General features: G+C 43.1%; 1 protein-coding gene across 2 annotated transcripts in view; it reads left to right on the top strand.

The window, feature by feature from the left end:
- The window catches only part of ADGRB1 (adhesion G protein-coupled receptor B1), a 559,240-nt gene that overhangs the window by 318,493 nt on the left and 223,061 nt on the right, over positions 1–17,686 (top strand). For both annotated transcript variants that reach the window (XM_044294271.1, XM_044294270.1), the window contains exons 6-8: positions 10,158–10,322; positions 11,589–11,753; positions 12,370–12,534. In XM_044294271.1, the coding sequence (XP_044150206.1) occupies positions 10,158–10,322; positions 11,589–11,753; positions 12,370–12,534 (495 nt within the window). The remainder of the gene's footprint in view (positions 1–10,157; positions 10,323–11,588; positions 11,754–12,369; positions 12,535–17,686) is intronic.

The raw sequence follows: 17,686 nt of genomic DNA, 5'->3' as shown, positions 1-17,686 counted from the left end.
AAAGGAGGTAAAACTCGCTATTAGGGGCAAGGGTGTCCTATCTTTTTCCTCAGTTAGAATAGGCATTTTTGTAGAATGACATTTACAGAAGATCTTGAAAAGACTTTTCTTCAGTTTTCTTTGTTTAGTCGGATTACTTTAATCTCTCTGTATTGTTGAAACGGAGATGAAATAACCTTTTATTAAAAATGTTACAAAAAACCACATGCTTTCAAAGGGTGTCCTAATTTTTTCACATGACTGTAAGCACTATACACACAGATATAAGCACTGTACACACAGATATTATTAGCACTGTACACAGAGATATTATTAGCACTATACACACTGATAAAAACACTATAAACACAGATATAAGCACTGTACACACGGATATTATAAGCACTATACACAGATATAAGCACTGTACACACGGATATTATAAGCACTATACACAGATATAAGCACTATACACAGATATAAGCACTGTACACACAGATATTATAAGCACTATACACACAGATATAAGCACTATACACACAGATATAAGCACTGTACACACGGATATTATAAGCACTATACACACAAGATGGGGGGGAACTCTTCCTGGAGACTATGGACACTTTTCTGTCCATTAAATCCCATTCATTACAGCTGCCATAAAGCGCACGCATTGTTACCATGTCTATAGAAATAAGATTGATAGAACATCTGTGTCTCCAAATTCCCGGAATCACCAAGGAGAAGTTGGGACATTCCCTTAAGACAATAATCAGAATACTGACTAGATAAGTGACATTTCCTAAAGCCACTTGGTCCTTCGAAGTTTTGGCACAATGGTATCTATCAGTCGGTGAAAACGAATGAAAATCTGAACTCGATGGTATCCATCTGGTGCCAATATTGAGGGGAAACATGACAAGACAGGAAGCATAATTAATGGTAACCTTCAGTCGTCACCTGTGTTCTAATTTCATCTAGAATTCTTGGTAATGCCGGATCCCACCGGAGACGTATAAAAGGGAAGTTAGCTCAGGTGGCGATCCATCACATGTGGAAATCTGGAAGAGTTCACACTGTCCTTCATGCAGAATGCAATCCATGGAGAGATGAAGGTGAATCTGATGATGTGCTCTGTACTTCCCCCTTAAATTAAAATGAAAAAAATATATAATAATCTCCTTAAACTGTTATTCTGGTTCAGAATTTTTTCAAACATGTTATTAGAGGAAGTTCTCCATTAATGAACCTCCACCGAGAATGCAGCACTTTACCGCATCACATTGACAGCCCATTGATTTCAATGAGGACTGTGTAATAATTAGTTTCTCCTGTGGTGGCGCTATAGAGAAAGGGAACATTTGCTGCCTGGTTCCCTCACAGATTACAGCGGATCACTAAAGATCCCTGCAGATCTGTCCCATGGAATCAACTCTTGTCATCCAGCAAAGTTTCACTCTACCATACACTCCACCAAAACGCAGTATTACACGCTGGCCTTTCCAATGAACATAGTACATGGACTGGCCGAGTCAGAGGGGGAGCGTCTGTCACTCAATGGCTCTCCTCTCTGGCTCATAAAGGGGGTCTCTGAACACACAGCCCCATCCATCTATCCTAATAGGGCAGGGATGGCCAACCTGAGGCTCTTCAGCTGTTGCAAAACTGCAACTCCCAGCATGCCCACACTGACTACAGCTTTCAGCCTACAGCAGGGCATGGTTGGAGTTGTAGTTTTACAACAGCTGGAGAGCCGCAGGTTGGCCATCCCAGTAATAGGGTATATGGACAAGTGCGGACTTCATGAGACGACCCCCTTTAAGTCAACGTGTGACATTTTTATTCATTTTATCTGTATCCAGAAAAGCTGGGCCACTAATACGGACACAGGTTGTCAGCCTTTCCCTAAGTAGATATGCCGAGATATAGTAAAGCCAGGCGTCCCAGCTCCATCCTACTTAGGGCTGATCTTTTAGGAAAAAATAACAATGTTTCAATTGGTGTCAATAAAATGATACAAATACTTACACTAATATATAAAACCCAACCAATCCCCTCAAGGACCTCACTGTCGGCTCCCGGCCCCAGGGGCCACATATACCACATACGACGCTCAACTGGAAAGAAGCAAATTTCCTTCTTATAGCTCTATATATAATGACATTTTACAATAGTCTCCGGCGCCTCCTATGGGCCGGTTAGGTAACTGCGATGGATAGGTTTTCCTACTGTTTTACACACCAACCTGCACTTCTCCAGCTACAACTCCCAACATATCCTGATGCTGGGTGTTATAATTTTGCAATAACTGGAGTGGGGCAGGTTTCAGGTATAAGATGAAAGTAACCTAACATATCTTTCCCGGGCTGCAATTCAACTGGACACATCTTTGGAATCAGACGTCTATGGAGGTGACATTGGGGTGCGGGTACGTTTTGTAGAGACATAGCCCCTCCACAGTCCTCCGCCCCTCCAGTCCTTTCCCTTTTGACCTGGCATTTGTTTTCTGCCCTGACGGGTCACTTATCTGGCGGTCAGTCCACAGATGGTCATCTTATCATCATAGGGCAGCGTGTGAGCTGTGTGGTCATCAGCCGTTATCATCCCTCCGCTGCACTGGGGTTATTGACTCTTTGTGGCGTTAATTAGCAGATTATTAGCTCACTAATCCTCCATAGAAAACGCCTCGATTCTCTCCGTCTGCAGCGAGTTGTCAGCTGTCTGGGGGTAATAATTCAATTAAGAATTATTAATTATAGTCATAAAAATAATTAACCATAAAAAAATAAAATTTATAAAATTTGTCATAAATTCTTAAAATCATGACCTGGTGAATTGTAGACAACCTAATTGATACAATTCACATCTGAGTCCGACTATTTCCTCAGATAAATAAGTTCTTTTTGACATTAGATGACGTTAATGATAAAACATGTAGTTCTGCATTATACAACAATACACAGGTTTATAAAACTATGCAGATTTATTGGTTACAAGATTATAAACATATATAAGTAAATAAACACAATGATACATGCAAATGAATATATATAGCGTTAATATAAAGCATTACAAGCTTAACAATACATGTGAGTGGAAATAACTTGTCACATTATAATAAAGCTATTATTAGGTTAGGATATCAAATAGGAACATAAGTTATATACATTACTTCTGTTCAGAGAAAGCCTCATGATATCAGGACGGGCCTGTCTAATCCTAGACATCAATATGGAACGCTAAATACATTCCGTCCCCCTCTAACCAACTACACATCACATGACTTCAGGCATGGGCAAATCCATTCAAGGATATAACTTAGAAGAGATAACTGTATCCTTCCGCCCCATCCTGGACTATTTTCACACATATAACTTTGGTAAGACTATTAAGACAAATAACAGGGATCTAGGATCTTTCCTAGATCATATCTTAAATGGGAAGGACTTGAAACAAGTCTTTCCTGTGGGAATCCATCACTTAGCTTGGCGAAGAATGTTCTTTCAATATATATATATATATATATATATATATATATATATATATATATATATATATATATATATCTAAGCAATTATTTAATGCTTTGCTAGATTATGAGTCTAGATTCTTCTGCAGGTAGAATGAAGTCTCACAATATCCTAAGACTACATCTCAATATGGAGATGATCAATTAATTTATTTATTTGCCAATCTAGATGGTATAATTTCACCCACACTATCAAATTAGTCTTAATAAAATGAAATATCATTTTTTGTGTCTCTTACCAAGTCCTAGTAGAAATCTCACTTCTGCTCCTAGGAAAGCTGGGTGGTCCATCATAGCGCATCTCACCATGGCTTTCATCCTGATAGACACCTCTAGAGAGCTTTACTTGTCTCCTTCTCCTCCCTTTCTTGTGTGTGTGTGTTCCCCCCTGTGTATGGTTTATGATCACAAACTTATCAGTTAGACACACCTTCCTAGTTTGGAACTTTCCAATCATAGTCGGATGGGGCGTGATCATTGATAAAAAATGTGACATCGTAACCTTACCCAGAATGCACTTTTGCTACTGTTGTAATGTCACCTACTCATACCTAGGTGGCACTGCTGTGTAAGCTATTTGCATCATAGTATAAAGGGTTAACTTATGTAAGTCTGAATAAACGTATTATATACATTTGACCTTAAAAGCTTTAATTCAAAGCTATAGGGATTAATTCTGACACTTGTAGCAATTAGAGACAGACCTCTAGGCGTCTCTCTGAATGTTTCTCACAGAGTTTATTTATGTATCATAAATAACTTGAATGGCCTTGTTTTCTCACAGAGATATCAGTATCTCCTTTCATACCATAGATGTGAATAATTGTTACAAAACACACATCTTCACAGACACTCTTTTAGAGACGAATATTCTCCTAATGAGAAATATATATTATATACTGGATACATGTCTTCATAACATATAACAATATAATATAAAGTAATATATATATGTCCTACTGATTGTCTTATGCTAAGGACTAAGGCTCATTAAATGAATACATGAATATTATATATTTTGCTTAATTAATAAATGCCTAATTGTATAGGTAATTATCCCCAGCTGCATAGAGCTTATCTTTATCTCCCGTCATAAATTTAAAAGTAGACAAGGAGGATTCTTCTCAGACTGGTACATTCATGAGAAGAATAACACTGAAGAGTAGAAACCTTTGTGCGACCTTACTGTGGATTATTCAAGATATACAAAATTGTAACTATAGTCGAGCATGGCTCTTAGGCTAGGTCTACACGACGACATTTGTCGCGCAACAAAAAGTCGCGCGACAGATAGGGCGCAACAGTTGTCGCGCGACATTTTGTTGCACCAATGTCGCGCGACAATTTTTATAATGGCAGTCTATGGTGTCGCACTGCAACATGCAACATGTTGCGACTGCGACGCGACAGTCGCAGAAAAATCCATCTTGAATGGATTTTCTGCGACTGTCGCGTCGCAGTCGCAGCATGTCGCATGTTGCAGTGCGACACCATAGACTGCCATTATAAAAATTGTCGCGCGACATTGGTGCAACAAAATGTCGCGCGACAAATGTCGTCGTGTAGACCTAGCCTTAAAGGTAATGAACATTCATCTTGACTAAAATAATTGGATATCAATGCATTTACCTATGAAAATGCACAACACAGCGGAGCCACAAAGTGCATGAATTATCTAGGACAACAATGTCCAGCCTGGGTCAGCAGTCTGATGGAGAGCCCCAAATCCTCTGTATAGTCACAGAATTCAATGAAAAGAGTGCTGCCTACCTCTGGAGACCACTAGGGGGAGCTTACTGTCTACCCATTCATCTCCATAATAAAACTGTATGATACAAGCTCCTGAGCGCCCTCTAGTGGTGGCTGCAGGTAGGCCGAATTCTGACATGTCTGTGGGGAGGATTTGGAACTCTGTATCAGAAAAAGGAAACTCCGACTGTTCTAAAGATACAAGATTAGTGATGTTCAGGGATGTACAGGATTAGGCTACATTCACATAACACGGATACCAGCCCGCGTGCGTTCTGCAATTTGCGGATAACAATAGGAAAATGGTACGGATGCAGACAGCACACATTAAAATGAATGGGTCCGGACTCCTTCATACGATCGTGCAAATGTAGCCTAAGGCCTCTTGCACACGACCGTATGTATTTTGCGGTCCGCAAAAAAAAAAAAGGATCCACAAAAAATACGGATGACGTCCATGTGCATTCCGTATTTTGCGGCCCCTAATAGAACAGTGCTATCCTTGTCCATGATGCGGACAATAAGGGTCCATTCACACATCTGCAAGTGTTTTGCGGTTCGCAAATTGCGGATCCACAAAACATAAACAACGGCCGTGGGCGCTCCGCATTTTCCGGATCGCACATGGCCAGCAGTTTAATAAAATTTCCTTTTTTTGTCCGTGTCTGCGGACAAGAATAGGACATGGTCTATTTTTTGCGGATGCGGAACTGAAATGCGGCCCCATTGAAAATGAATAGGTCCGGATCCGTTCCGCAACGTAGCGGAACGGATCCGGATCCATTTTGCGGATGTGTGAATGGACCCTAAAAGCACATTTTCAATTTTTTTGCAGAACGGAAATACGGAAATATGGAAACGGAATGCACACGGAGTACCTTCCGTTTTTTTTGTGCGGATCCATTGAAATTGAGGGTCCATTCACACGTCCATATGTGTTTTGCGTATCCGCAAATTGTGGATCCGCAAAACACGGACACCGGCAATGTGCGTTCCGCATTTTGCGGACCGCACATCGCCAGCACTCTCATAGAAAATGCCTTTTCTTGTCTGCAATTGCGGACAAGAATAGGACATGTTGTATTTTTTTGCGGATGGGAAGTGCGGATGCGCAAATACGGATGCGGACAGCACATTCAGGCCCCATTGAAAAAAATGAATGGGTCCGCACCTGTTCCGCAAAATTGCAGAACGGATGCGGACCCATTTTGCGGACGTGTGAATGGACCGTAACGTGGAAGGAAAATACATTTGCGTGCAAGAGCCCTTAGAAAAATCATTAGGAAAAAAAAAACATGGCTGCTTTCTTCCAAAAAACTGTGCCACGCCTGTTCACAGGTTCGGTGTGGCATTACAGCTGGGCCCCATTCACTTCAATGCAGCAGAGCAATAGCGGACCCATCCCATCGGAAAGAGGGGCGCCGTTTTTTAGAGAAACTCAGCCATGTTGTCCTTCTGGACAAGCCCTTTAAATGATATCGGGTTCACCTTGAAGATGTCGTCTTGTCTTATGTAGCTCTTTTTTTACATTTTCTGCAACGTTCCTAATATGCTCTGTGTTCCAATTCTGCTTGCTGTAAGTGAATGCAAACATTGACCTGACATATACAACCTATGGGGGAGCTGACAGAAGTTTTACAGCATGCGACTGCAGACTGCTACCCTGTAGACACCCTACTGTGGCAGGGGGAGCACAAAGCTTTCACATGGGCAGAGACTATGGGAGGGATGTTTATTTATTTATTTATTTTTACAAGTTTTGAAGCAAAAAGTAGCACAAATTTGTCATCATTTTTTAGTTGTTATCTTGGGTGGGATCTGATAATGAATGTGATGCAGGAAGCGGAGAAGATTGTGTCCGTGTTCTCGGCACGCTGTGAGTTTCCCGGCCCTATTTCATCTCCCGTTCTCCTCTCACGCTGAGGAACATCGCGCGCGTTATTTGTGGCTTCTATTAAATTCTGGATTCCTTTTTGAAGTTTATAATTACGGAGCGTGGCGGTGTTTTACATTAAGTTGTAAGCACTAAATATGTGAATATTTAATGAGGCGCTCCATTACGTCTCACCGCTACACCTTCCTTTTGGAACATTGTTATTACTGGTATATATTTACATAGTAATTCCAAAAAAGATGTTGTCATGGCGACGCTTGTGGCAGGAGAACATTGGAGGAGGCATTAGCTACAATGTAACTGCGACTCCTGCGCGAGGTAGAGACACAGGCGAGATACCCGCAGCTCATCCGACGAGCCCGTGTCAGTGGGATAGCAGGAAGCCGTGGCAGTGCTAGTACTGGTCTTTTTTTATTTTTTTCTTATTTAAAGGGGTATTCCCATCTGGGATATTGATGGTGTATCGCTAGTATCAGTGCTAGATAGGTGTGGGTCCTACCCCTGTACCAGCTCCGATCTCCAGCACGTCCCCCCCAAAGTGAGGACTGTGCAAGTATCCGCTAGCTGAATATGGCGGTCCCATAATGGAGAATGGTGGTCGTGCCCGCTCGGCTGTTTCTGGAACGCCTATAGGTTTAAATAGAAAGCAAGCTCCTTCGCTTCAGGGGCCCCGTCCTGGAGATAGGAGCGGCAAATCCTAGATACCGTATACCGCCATCAATGTCCCAGATGGGAATACCCCTTTAATCCTGTTTTCTATCTCCTTGTATTCATTCCAATTTTTTTTTTATCTTATTTTTATTGGTTAATTTTTTTTTCTTTTATGAATATATTTTATCATATAGTACTTTTTTATATTTTAATGAATTTTATGATTTACTGTTATATGTACCGGTATCTTTTAGTAATTGTATTTATTTATGGTTTAATTTCATGTTCAGTCATTTTAATAATTCTGTTTTATTTATTTTACTTGTTTATTATTTGTATTTATTAATACAATGTAAAAGAATGTATTTATTACTAATATTTATTAATAGTTTTATTCTTTACTTTTACTGTGGTTCCAAATTAAGGCCCTTTAAGCCAATATTAATTTTAAAAGTAAACCAAATAAAATGTAAAAATAATAATAATAATAAAAAAAATATTCTATATGCCTGGAAGCAGGGGAACGAGGGTGGGGGTGTATTGCGGCCTAATAGTAAGGCCAGTGTAAAGCCTGTATTAAAGAGCCCGATTGTCGGGAAGGAAGCGTTACAGTGAGGCCTCTTGCACACAAACTTTTTTTTTTTTCCGTTGAGTTTTTGCGGATTCCATTTGCGGTCTGTACGTGGAACCATTCATTTCAGTGGGTCCGCAAAAACAACATAAAGTACGCCGTATGCATTTCCAGATTTCCATTCCGTTCACAGATACAACATGTCCTATTATTGCCCGCAAATCACGTTCCGTGGCTCCATTCAAGTCAATGGGTCCGGAAAAAAATGGAATACATCCGTATGTCTTCCTTATCTGTTCCGTTTTTGCGGAACCATCTATTGAAAATTTTATCCCCAGCCCAATTTTTTTATGTACTTACTGTCAAAAAACGGATCACAAAGGGAAAACAAACGGCAAAACGGAACCGAAATAGAAACAAAAGACTCAACAACTGATCCGTTAAAAACGGACCGCAAAAAATACAGATGACGTCCGTGTGCATTCGTTTTTTTGCGGAACGGAGCATCTGGCCCCTGATAGAGCAACACTATCCTGGTCCGTAATGCGGACAATAATAGGACATGTTCTATCTTTGAACGGAAATACGGAAACGGAATGCATGCGGAGTACATTCCGTTTTTTTGCAGACCCATTGAAATGAATAGCTCCGTATACGGTCCGTATATGGAACGCAAAAAACGGAACGGAAACGGAAAAAAAAAACGTTTGTGTGCATGAGGCCTTATTGTCCTCATAATGGACAAGAATAGTACTGTTCTATCAGGGACCAGCTGTTCCGTTCCGAAAAAAACGGAATGCACATAGTCATCCTTATTTTTGGCGGATCCGTTTTTTGCCTCGTGTGCAAGAGTCCTAAGTCAAGGACATTTATCACAGATTTAGGACTCTTGCACACGACCATATGGCTTTTTCAGTATTTTGCGGTCCGGAAAAAATGGATCCACAAAAAATACGGACGACGTCTGTGTGCATTCCGTTTTTTGCGGAACAGAACAGCTGGCCCCTGATAGAACAGTACTATCCTTATCCATTATGCGGACAATAAGGCCTCATGGACACAAACGTTTTTTTTCCTGTTTCCATTCCGTTTTTTGCAGACCATATACGGAACTATTCATTTCAATGGGTCTGCAAAAAAACGGAATGTACTCCGTATGCATTCCGTTTCCGTATATCTGTTTTTCCGTTCCGTTCAAAGATAGAACATTTCCTATTATTGTCCGCATTACGGACAAGGATAGGACTGTTCTATTAGGGGCCGGCTGTTCTGTTCCGCAAAAAACGGAATGCACACGGATGTCATCTGTATTTTTTGCGTATCCGTTTTTTGTGGACCGCAAAACACTGAAAAAGCCCTACGGTCGTGTGCAATAGGCCTAATAGGACATGATCTATCTTTGAACGGAAATACGGAAACGGAAGGCATACGGAGAACCTTCTGTTTTTTTTGTGGATCCATTGAAATTAATGGTTCCGTATACTGTCCGTATATGGAACGCAAACGGAAAAAAAAAAGTTAGTGTATCATGAGGCTTTTCCTTCACTGGGATTCAGTTTCTTGTCTTGGACTATAGTAAAGTGTCTTGCTGGTGGCCCCTCCCTCCCCTCCGGCCCACCTCCATAGCTCCGCCCCTGAGGAGTCCCATGTATCAGACAGGCCTTGAAATGTTATATTGTTGCTGTTTCTCATATTGCAGCATTTGCCATGTGCAGTGCAGAGTGCACCGGTGACATCACAGACATCAGGGGCCACTTATACAATGTACGGTTTCTTTCCTGCAGTGCACGGTACCTGGGACGAGTGGTCCCCGTGGAGTCTCTGCTCATCAACCTGCGGAAGGGGCTACAGAGAGAGGACCCGGACCTGCAACCCGCCCCAGTTTGGGGGTGAACAGTGCAAAGGACCAGAGAAGCAAACCAAGTTCTGTAACATCGCCTTGTGTCCAGGTGACTACATACATCTCCTCGTGTCTCTCCTGCCGTACAGATGTAGCAGAGCTAGATTTGTCAGATATAGCATGACTGAGTTTTTCAGTTTTATATCTGCGGAAGGGGTCATCTGGTCTACTATAGCAAATCTGAGGGTGTTATGTGTAGCAGAGCTGAATTTGTCATTTGTAGCAAATCTGGATGTGATCTATGTAGCAACAAATGAGTTTACAGTATAGTTCAGCTAATCAGAAATAGCTGTGCTGAGTTTGTCGTATGTAGCAGAGTTGGATTTGATCTTTGTGGCAGAACCAAGTTTGTGGTATAGCCCGGCTAACCAGATCAAGCAGTGTTGAGTTGGTCACATATAGCAGGGCTAGATATGATCCATGTGGCAGAAATGAGTTTGTGGTATAGTTCAGCTAACCAGATCAAGCAGTGTTGAGTTTGTCACATGTAGCAGAGTTGGATTTTGATCTATGTGCAGAGCTGTGTTTGTGATATAGCTCAGCTAACCTGATCATGCAGTGAATAGTTTGTCACATGTAGCAGAGTTGGATTTTGATTTATGCAGCAGAGCTGTGTTTGTGGTATAGCCCGGGTAAATTAAGTTGGTCACATATAGCAGGGCTGTATTTGATCTATGTGGAAGGGCTGAGTTTGTGGTATAGCTACGCTAACCAGATCAAGCAGAGTTGAGTTTGTCATATATAGCAGGGCTTTATATGATCTATGTGCCAGAGCTGAGTTAGAGCTGGTTAGATCAAGCAGAGTTGAGTTGGTCACATATAGCACAGTTGGATTTGATCTATGTGGCAGAGCTGAGTTTGCGGTATAGGTCAGCTAACCAGATCAAGCAGAGTTCTGTTTGTCACATGTAGCAGGGCTGTATATGATCTATGTGGCAGAGCTGAGTTTGCGGTATAGCTCAGCTAACCAGATCAAGCAGTGCAGAGTCTGACAGATGTAAAGGAGCAGATGTCATGTCTAGCAGAGATCAGACAGAGAGATTTAACAATTTCTCAGTGTAGCGCGTCTGAGTTTGTCATATACAATCAGAGCTCAGTCAGTCATATGAAGCAGTGCTATTTTTGTCATATTCAATCAATGTGATCAAACATAGAATGTAGTGGTAATGAGTTTGTGCATAGCCCAATGTGAAGTCTACATCGGGCAGCAGTATCCAACCATAGAGAGGGATCATGGTAATGCAACTTGAAACACATTCAGCTCTGCTGCATCGTAGGATGGCACTAGAGCTAATTGTCCGCTATCTCCTTGCAGTTGATGGGAACTGGAATGAGTGGTCCAGCTGGAGTGCCTGCTCCACCACTTGCTCCAATGGGACTCAAAAGAGGATTCGGGAGTGTAATGGACCGTCCTACGGCGGCTCGGAGTGTCACGGGACGTGGTCGGACACCAAGGACTGCTTCCTGTCACAGTGTCCAGGTGAGGGTCAAAATCATGAAGATCCTGAGGTCCTTCAAAAACTCGGTCAGTATAGAACAGGGAGCGAGCAACCTCCGGAGCTCCAGCTGTTCTGAAACTACAACTCCCAGAATCCTCCTTTCACTTCTATAGAAGTTACAAAACCAGCTGAGCAAGTGTGCATGCTGGGAGTTGTAGTTGGAGTGCCAGAGGTTGCTGATTCCTGGTACAGAGCATGTCCTGTAGTGGTGCATTGTGGGAGATGTAGTGTTGGCACCAGGACCCAGTGGAAGAATAGATCTCAGCTAAACCCTGTCTGTCCTCTCAAGGCTACCGCAGCTTTGGATGTGACTGGAGCATACTATAATGTAAGTTACAAAGTGCACACGATAACTAGCAGAATGTTTGAGGACTGTGATATGTCATATATTTTATATGCTCCTATTGACGAGGCTCTCGATCATCAGCGCTAGGTACAGAACTAGAAGTATGCACCATGTAGGTGCTGCGGAAAGCTGGGTGACCCCTGCTCCGGGCGCTGGAATGGCGGCAAATAGTAGGGGCCAGATGGACATAGGTGACCTCTATGGGAGCTGCTCCTGTATCTGCACTAATGACGGTTTTCCACTTCTTCCAGTTGACGGCGAGTGGCAGCCCTGGGGACAGTGGGGGGGCTGCAGCACCACCTGTGACGGAGGGGCGCAGAGGAGGGAACGCTCCTGCTCCGGACCATTTCATGGAGGGGAAGACTGCGCCGGACCGTCCGAGGAAAGCAAGCCGTGCAATGAGAAGAAGTGTCCGGGTAACTATGTATCTAATGTCATCTGCTTAGATACACAGCTCAGCAGACAGTATCACACAGGATAGGATTAGATACACAGCTCAGCAGACAGTATCACACAGTACAGGATTAGATACACGGCTCAGCAGACAGTATCACACAGGATAGGATTAGATACACAGCTCAGCAGACAGTATCACACAGGACAGGATTAGATACACAGCTCAGCAGACAGTATCACACAGGATAGGATCAGATACACAGCTCAGCAGACAGTATCACACAGGATAGGATTAGATACACAGCTCAGCAGACAGTATCACACAGTACAGGATTAGATACACGGCTCAGCAGACAGTATCACACAGAATAGGATTAGATACACAGCTCAGCAGGCAGTATCGCACAGGATAGGATCAGATACACAGCTCAGCAGACAGTATCGCACAGGATAGGATTAGATACACAGCTCAGCAGACAGTATCACACAGGATAGGATTAGATACACAGCTCAGCAGACAGTATCACACAGGATAGGATTAGATACACAGCTCAGCAGACAGTACACACAGGATAGGATTAGATATCACACAGGATAGGATAGATACACAGCTCAGCAGACAGTATCACACAGGATAGGATTAGATACACAGCTCAGCAGACAGTATCACACCGGATAGGATTAGATACACTGCTCAGCAGACTGTATCAACAGGATAGGATTAGATACACAGCTCAGCAGACAGTATCACACAGGATAGGATTAGATACACAGCTCAGCAGACAGTATCACACAGGATAGGATCAGATACACAGCCAAGCAGGCAGTATCACACAGGATAGGATTAGATACACAGCCTCAGCAGACAGTATCACACAGGATAGGGATCAGATACACAGCTCAGCAGACAGGATCACACAGGATCGGATCAGATACACAGCTCAGCAGGACAGTATCACACAGGAGGAGGATAGATACACAGGCCTCAGGCAGCTGTCATCACAGGATGGGATTAAGATTACCCAGCCCTCCCCCAGCAGACAGTATCCACACAGGATAGGATTAGATACAACTGCCTCAGCAGGACATGTATCACACAGGATAGGGATTAGATACACAGCTTCAGCAGGACTAGTATCACCCAGACCGGATTAGGATCCCTCCAGTCAGTATCACAACAGTATAAGATTAGATACACCTCAGCAGACATGTATCACACAGGATAGGATTAGATACACAGCTCAGCAGACAGTATCACACAGGATAGGATTAGATACACAGCTCAGCAGACAGTATCACACAGGATAGGATTAGATACACAGCTCAGCAGACAGTATCACACAGGATAGGATTAGATACACAGCTCAGCAGACAGTATCACACAGGATAGGATTAGATACACAGCTCAGCAGACAGTATCACACAGGATAGGATTAGATACACAGCTCAGCAGACAGTATCACAGGATAGGATTAGATACACAGCTCAGCAGACAGTATCACACAGGATAGGATTAGATACACAGCTCAGCAGACAGTATCACACAGGATAGGATTAGATACACAGCTCAGCAGACAGTATCACACAGGATAGGATTAGATACACAGCTCAGCAGACAGTATCACACAGGATAGGATTAGATACACAGCTCAGCAGACAGTATCACACAGGATAGGATTAGATACACAGCTCAGCAGACAGTATCACACAGGATAGGATTAGATACACAGCTCAGCAGACAGTATCACACAGGATAGGATAGATACACAGCTCAGCAGACAGTATCACACAGGATAGGATTAGATACACAGCTCAGCAGACAGTATCACACAGGATAGGATTAGATACACAGCTCAGCAGGACAGTATCACACAGGATAGGATTAGATACACAGCTCAGCAGACAGTATCACACAGGATAGGATTAGATACACAGCTCAGCAGACAGTATCACACAGGATAGGATTAGATACACTAGCTCAGCAGACCAGTATCACACAGGATAGGATTAGATACACAGCTCAGCAGACAGTATCACACAGGATAGGATTAGATACACAGCTCAGCAGACAGTATACACAGGATAGGATTAGATACACAGCTCAGCAGACAGTATCACACAGGATAGGATTAGATACACAGCTCAGCAGTACAGTATCACACAGGATAGGATTAGATACACAGCTCAGCAGACAGTATCACACAGGATAGGATAGATACACAGCTCAGCAGACAGTATCACACAGGATAGGATTAGATACACAGCTCAGCAGACAGTATCACACAGGAGATAGATACAAGCGACAGTATCCACAGATGGATTAGATACACAGCTCAGCAGACATGTATCACACAGGATAGGATTAGATACACAGCTCAGCAGGACAGTATCACACAGGATAGGATAGATACACAGCTCAGCAGACAGTATCACACAGGATAGGATTAGATTACACAGCTCAGCAGACAGTATCACACAGGATAGTATCAGATACACAGCTCAGCAGACAGTATCACACAGGATAGGATTAGATACACAGCTCAGCAGACAGTATCACACAGGATAGGATTAGATACACAGCTCAGCAGACAGTATCACACAGGATAGGATTAGATACACAGCTCAGCAGACAGTATCACACAGGATAGGATCAGATACACAGCTCAGCAGACAGTATCACACAGGATAGGATTAGATACACAGCTCAGCAGACAGTATCACCACAGGATAGGATTAGAAGACACAGCCCAGCACAGTATCACCCAGATTCACAGCTCAGCAACAGTATCACACAGGATAGGATTAGATACACAGCTCAGCAGACAGTATCACACAGGATAGGATTAGATACACAGCTCAGCAGACAGTATCACACAGGATAGGATTAGATACACAGCTCAGCAGACAGTATCACACAGGATAGGATTAGATACACAGCTCAGCAGACAGTATCACACAGGATAGGATTAGATACACAGCTCAGCAGACAGTATCACACAGGATAGGATTAGATACACAGCTCAGCAGACAGTATCACACAGGATAGGATTAGATACACAGCTCAGCAGACAGTATCACACAGGATAGGATTAGATACACAGCTCAGCAGACAGTATCACACAGGATAGGATTAGATACACAGCTCAGCAGACAGTATCACACAGGATAGGATTAGATACACAGCTCAGCAGACAGTATCACACAGGATAGGATTAGATACACAGCTCAGCAGACAGTATCACACAGGATAGGATTAGATACACAGCTCAGCAGACAGTATCACACAGGATAGGATTAGATACACAGCTCAGCAGACAGTATCACACAGGATAGGATTAGATACACAGCTCAGCAGACAGTATCACACAGGATAGGATTAGATACACAGCTCAGCAGACAGTATCAGCGCAGCAGACAGTATCACCAGGATAGGATCAGATACCACAGCTTCAGCAGACAGTATCACACAGGATAGGATCAGATACACAGCCAGCAGACCGTATCACACAGGATAGGATTAGATACACAGCCAGCATACAGTATCACACAGGACAGGATTAGATACACAGCTCAGCAGGACAGTATCACACAGGACTAGGATTAGATACACAGCTCAGCAGACAGTATCCACACAGGATAGGATTAGATACACAGCTCAGCAGACAGTATCACACAGGATAGGATTCGATACACAGCTCAGCAGACAGTATCACACAGGATAGGATTAGATACACAGCCTCAGCATACAGTATCACACAGGATAGGATTAGATACACAGCTCAGCAGACAGTATCACACAGGACAGGATTAGATACACAGCCCAGCAGACAGTATCACACAGGATAGGATTAGATACACAGCTCAGCAGACAGTATCACACAGGATAGGATTAGATACACAGCTCAGCAGGACAGTATCACACAGGATAGGATTAGATACACAGCTCAGCAGGCAGTATCACACAGGATAGGATTAGATACACAGCTCAAGCAGGCAGTATCACACAGGATAGGATTATACACAGCTCGCTGCAGTATCACACATGGTAGGATTAGATACACAGCTCAGCAGACAGTATCACACAGGATGGGATTAGATACACAGCTCAGCAGACAGTATCACACAGGATAGGATTAGATACACAGCTCATCAGACAGTATCACACACTATAGGATTAGATACACAGCTCATCAGACAGTATCACACAGGACAGGATTAGATACACAGCTCAGCAGACAGTATCACACAGGAGAGGATTAGATACACAGCTCAGCAGACCGTATCATACAGGATAGGATTAGATACACAGCTCAGCAGACAGTATCACCCAGGAGAGGATTAGATACACAGCTCAGTAGACAGTATCACACAGGAGAGGATTAGATACACAGCTCAGCAGACAGTATCACACAGGATAGGATTAGATACACAGATCAGCAGACAGTATCACACAGGATAGGTTTAGATACACAGCTCAGCAGGCAGTATCACACAGGATAGGATTAGATACACAGCTCAGCAGGCAGTATCACACAGGATAGGATTAGATACACAGCTCAGCAGGCAGTATCACACTCAGTATCCATCCCATTACACTGCATCCACTTGTTGTTCAGCAGCTGCATATGAACTACAAATCCCAGCATGCCAGGCCAGTCATAGCCTCTGTTACTCCAGGATAAGGCCTCTTGCACAAGACCGTATGTATTTTGCGGCCCACAAAAAAACAGATCCGCAAAAAATACGGATGACGTCCGTGTGCATTCTGTATTTTGCGGAACGGAACAGCTGGCCCCTAATAGAACAGTCCTATCCTGGTCCGTAATGCGGACAATAATAGGACATGTTCTATTTTTTTGCGGAGCATAAATACGGACATACGGAAACAGAATGCACATGGAGTACCTTCCGTTTTTTTTGCGGACCCATCGAAATGAATGGTTCCGTATATGGTCTGCAAAAAACCCAGAACTGACACAGGAAGAGAATACGCTGGTGTGCATGAGCCCCAACACTGTTCTCGCTCCTCTGCGGGGATATCCTGACCGTCTCCTGTACGACGTATCACCAATTAATTAATCTCTCTCCATCAACCCTTCAGAATGGGCCCCGGGGCCACTGGCAGCTCTAACCCCATTAGCTGATGTTATATACTCCCACGCGCACCCCCAT

The sequence above is a fragment of the Bufo gargarizans genome, chromosome 5 (assembly GCF_014858855.1).
Source record: "Bufo gargarizans isolate SCDJY-AF-19 chromosome 5, ASM1485885v1, whole genome shotgun sequence".
Taxonomy (NCBI): Eukaryota; Metazoa; Chordata; class Amphibia; order Anura; family Bufonidae; genus Bufo; species Bufo gargarizans.
This window is presented reverse-complemented; position numbering and strand designations above follow the sequence as displayed.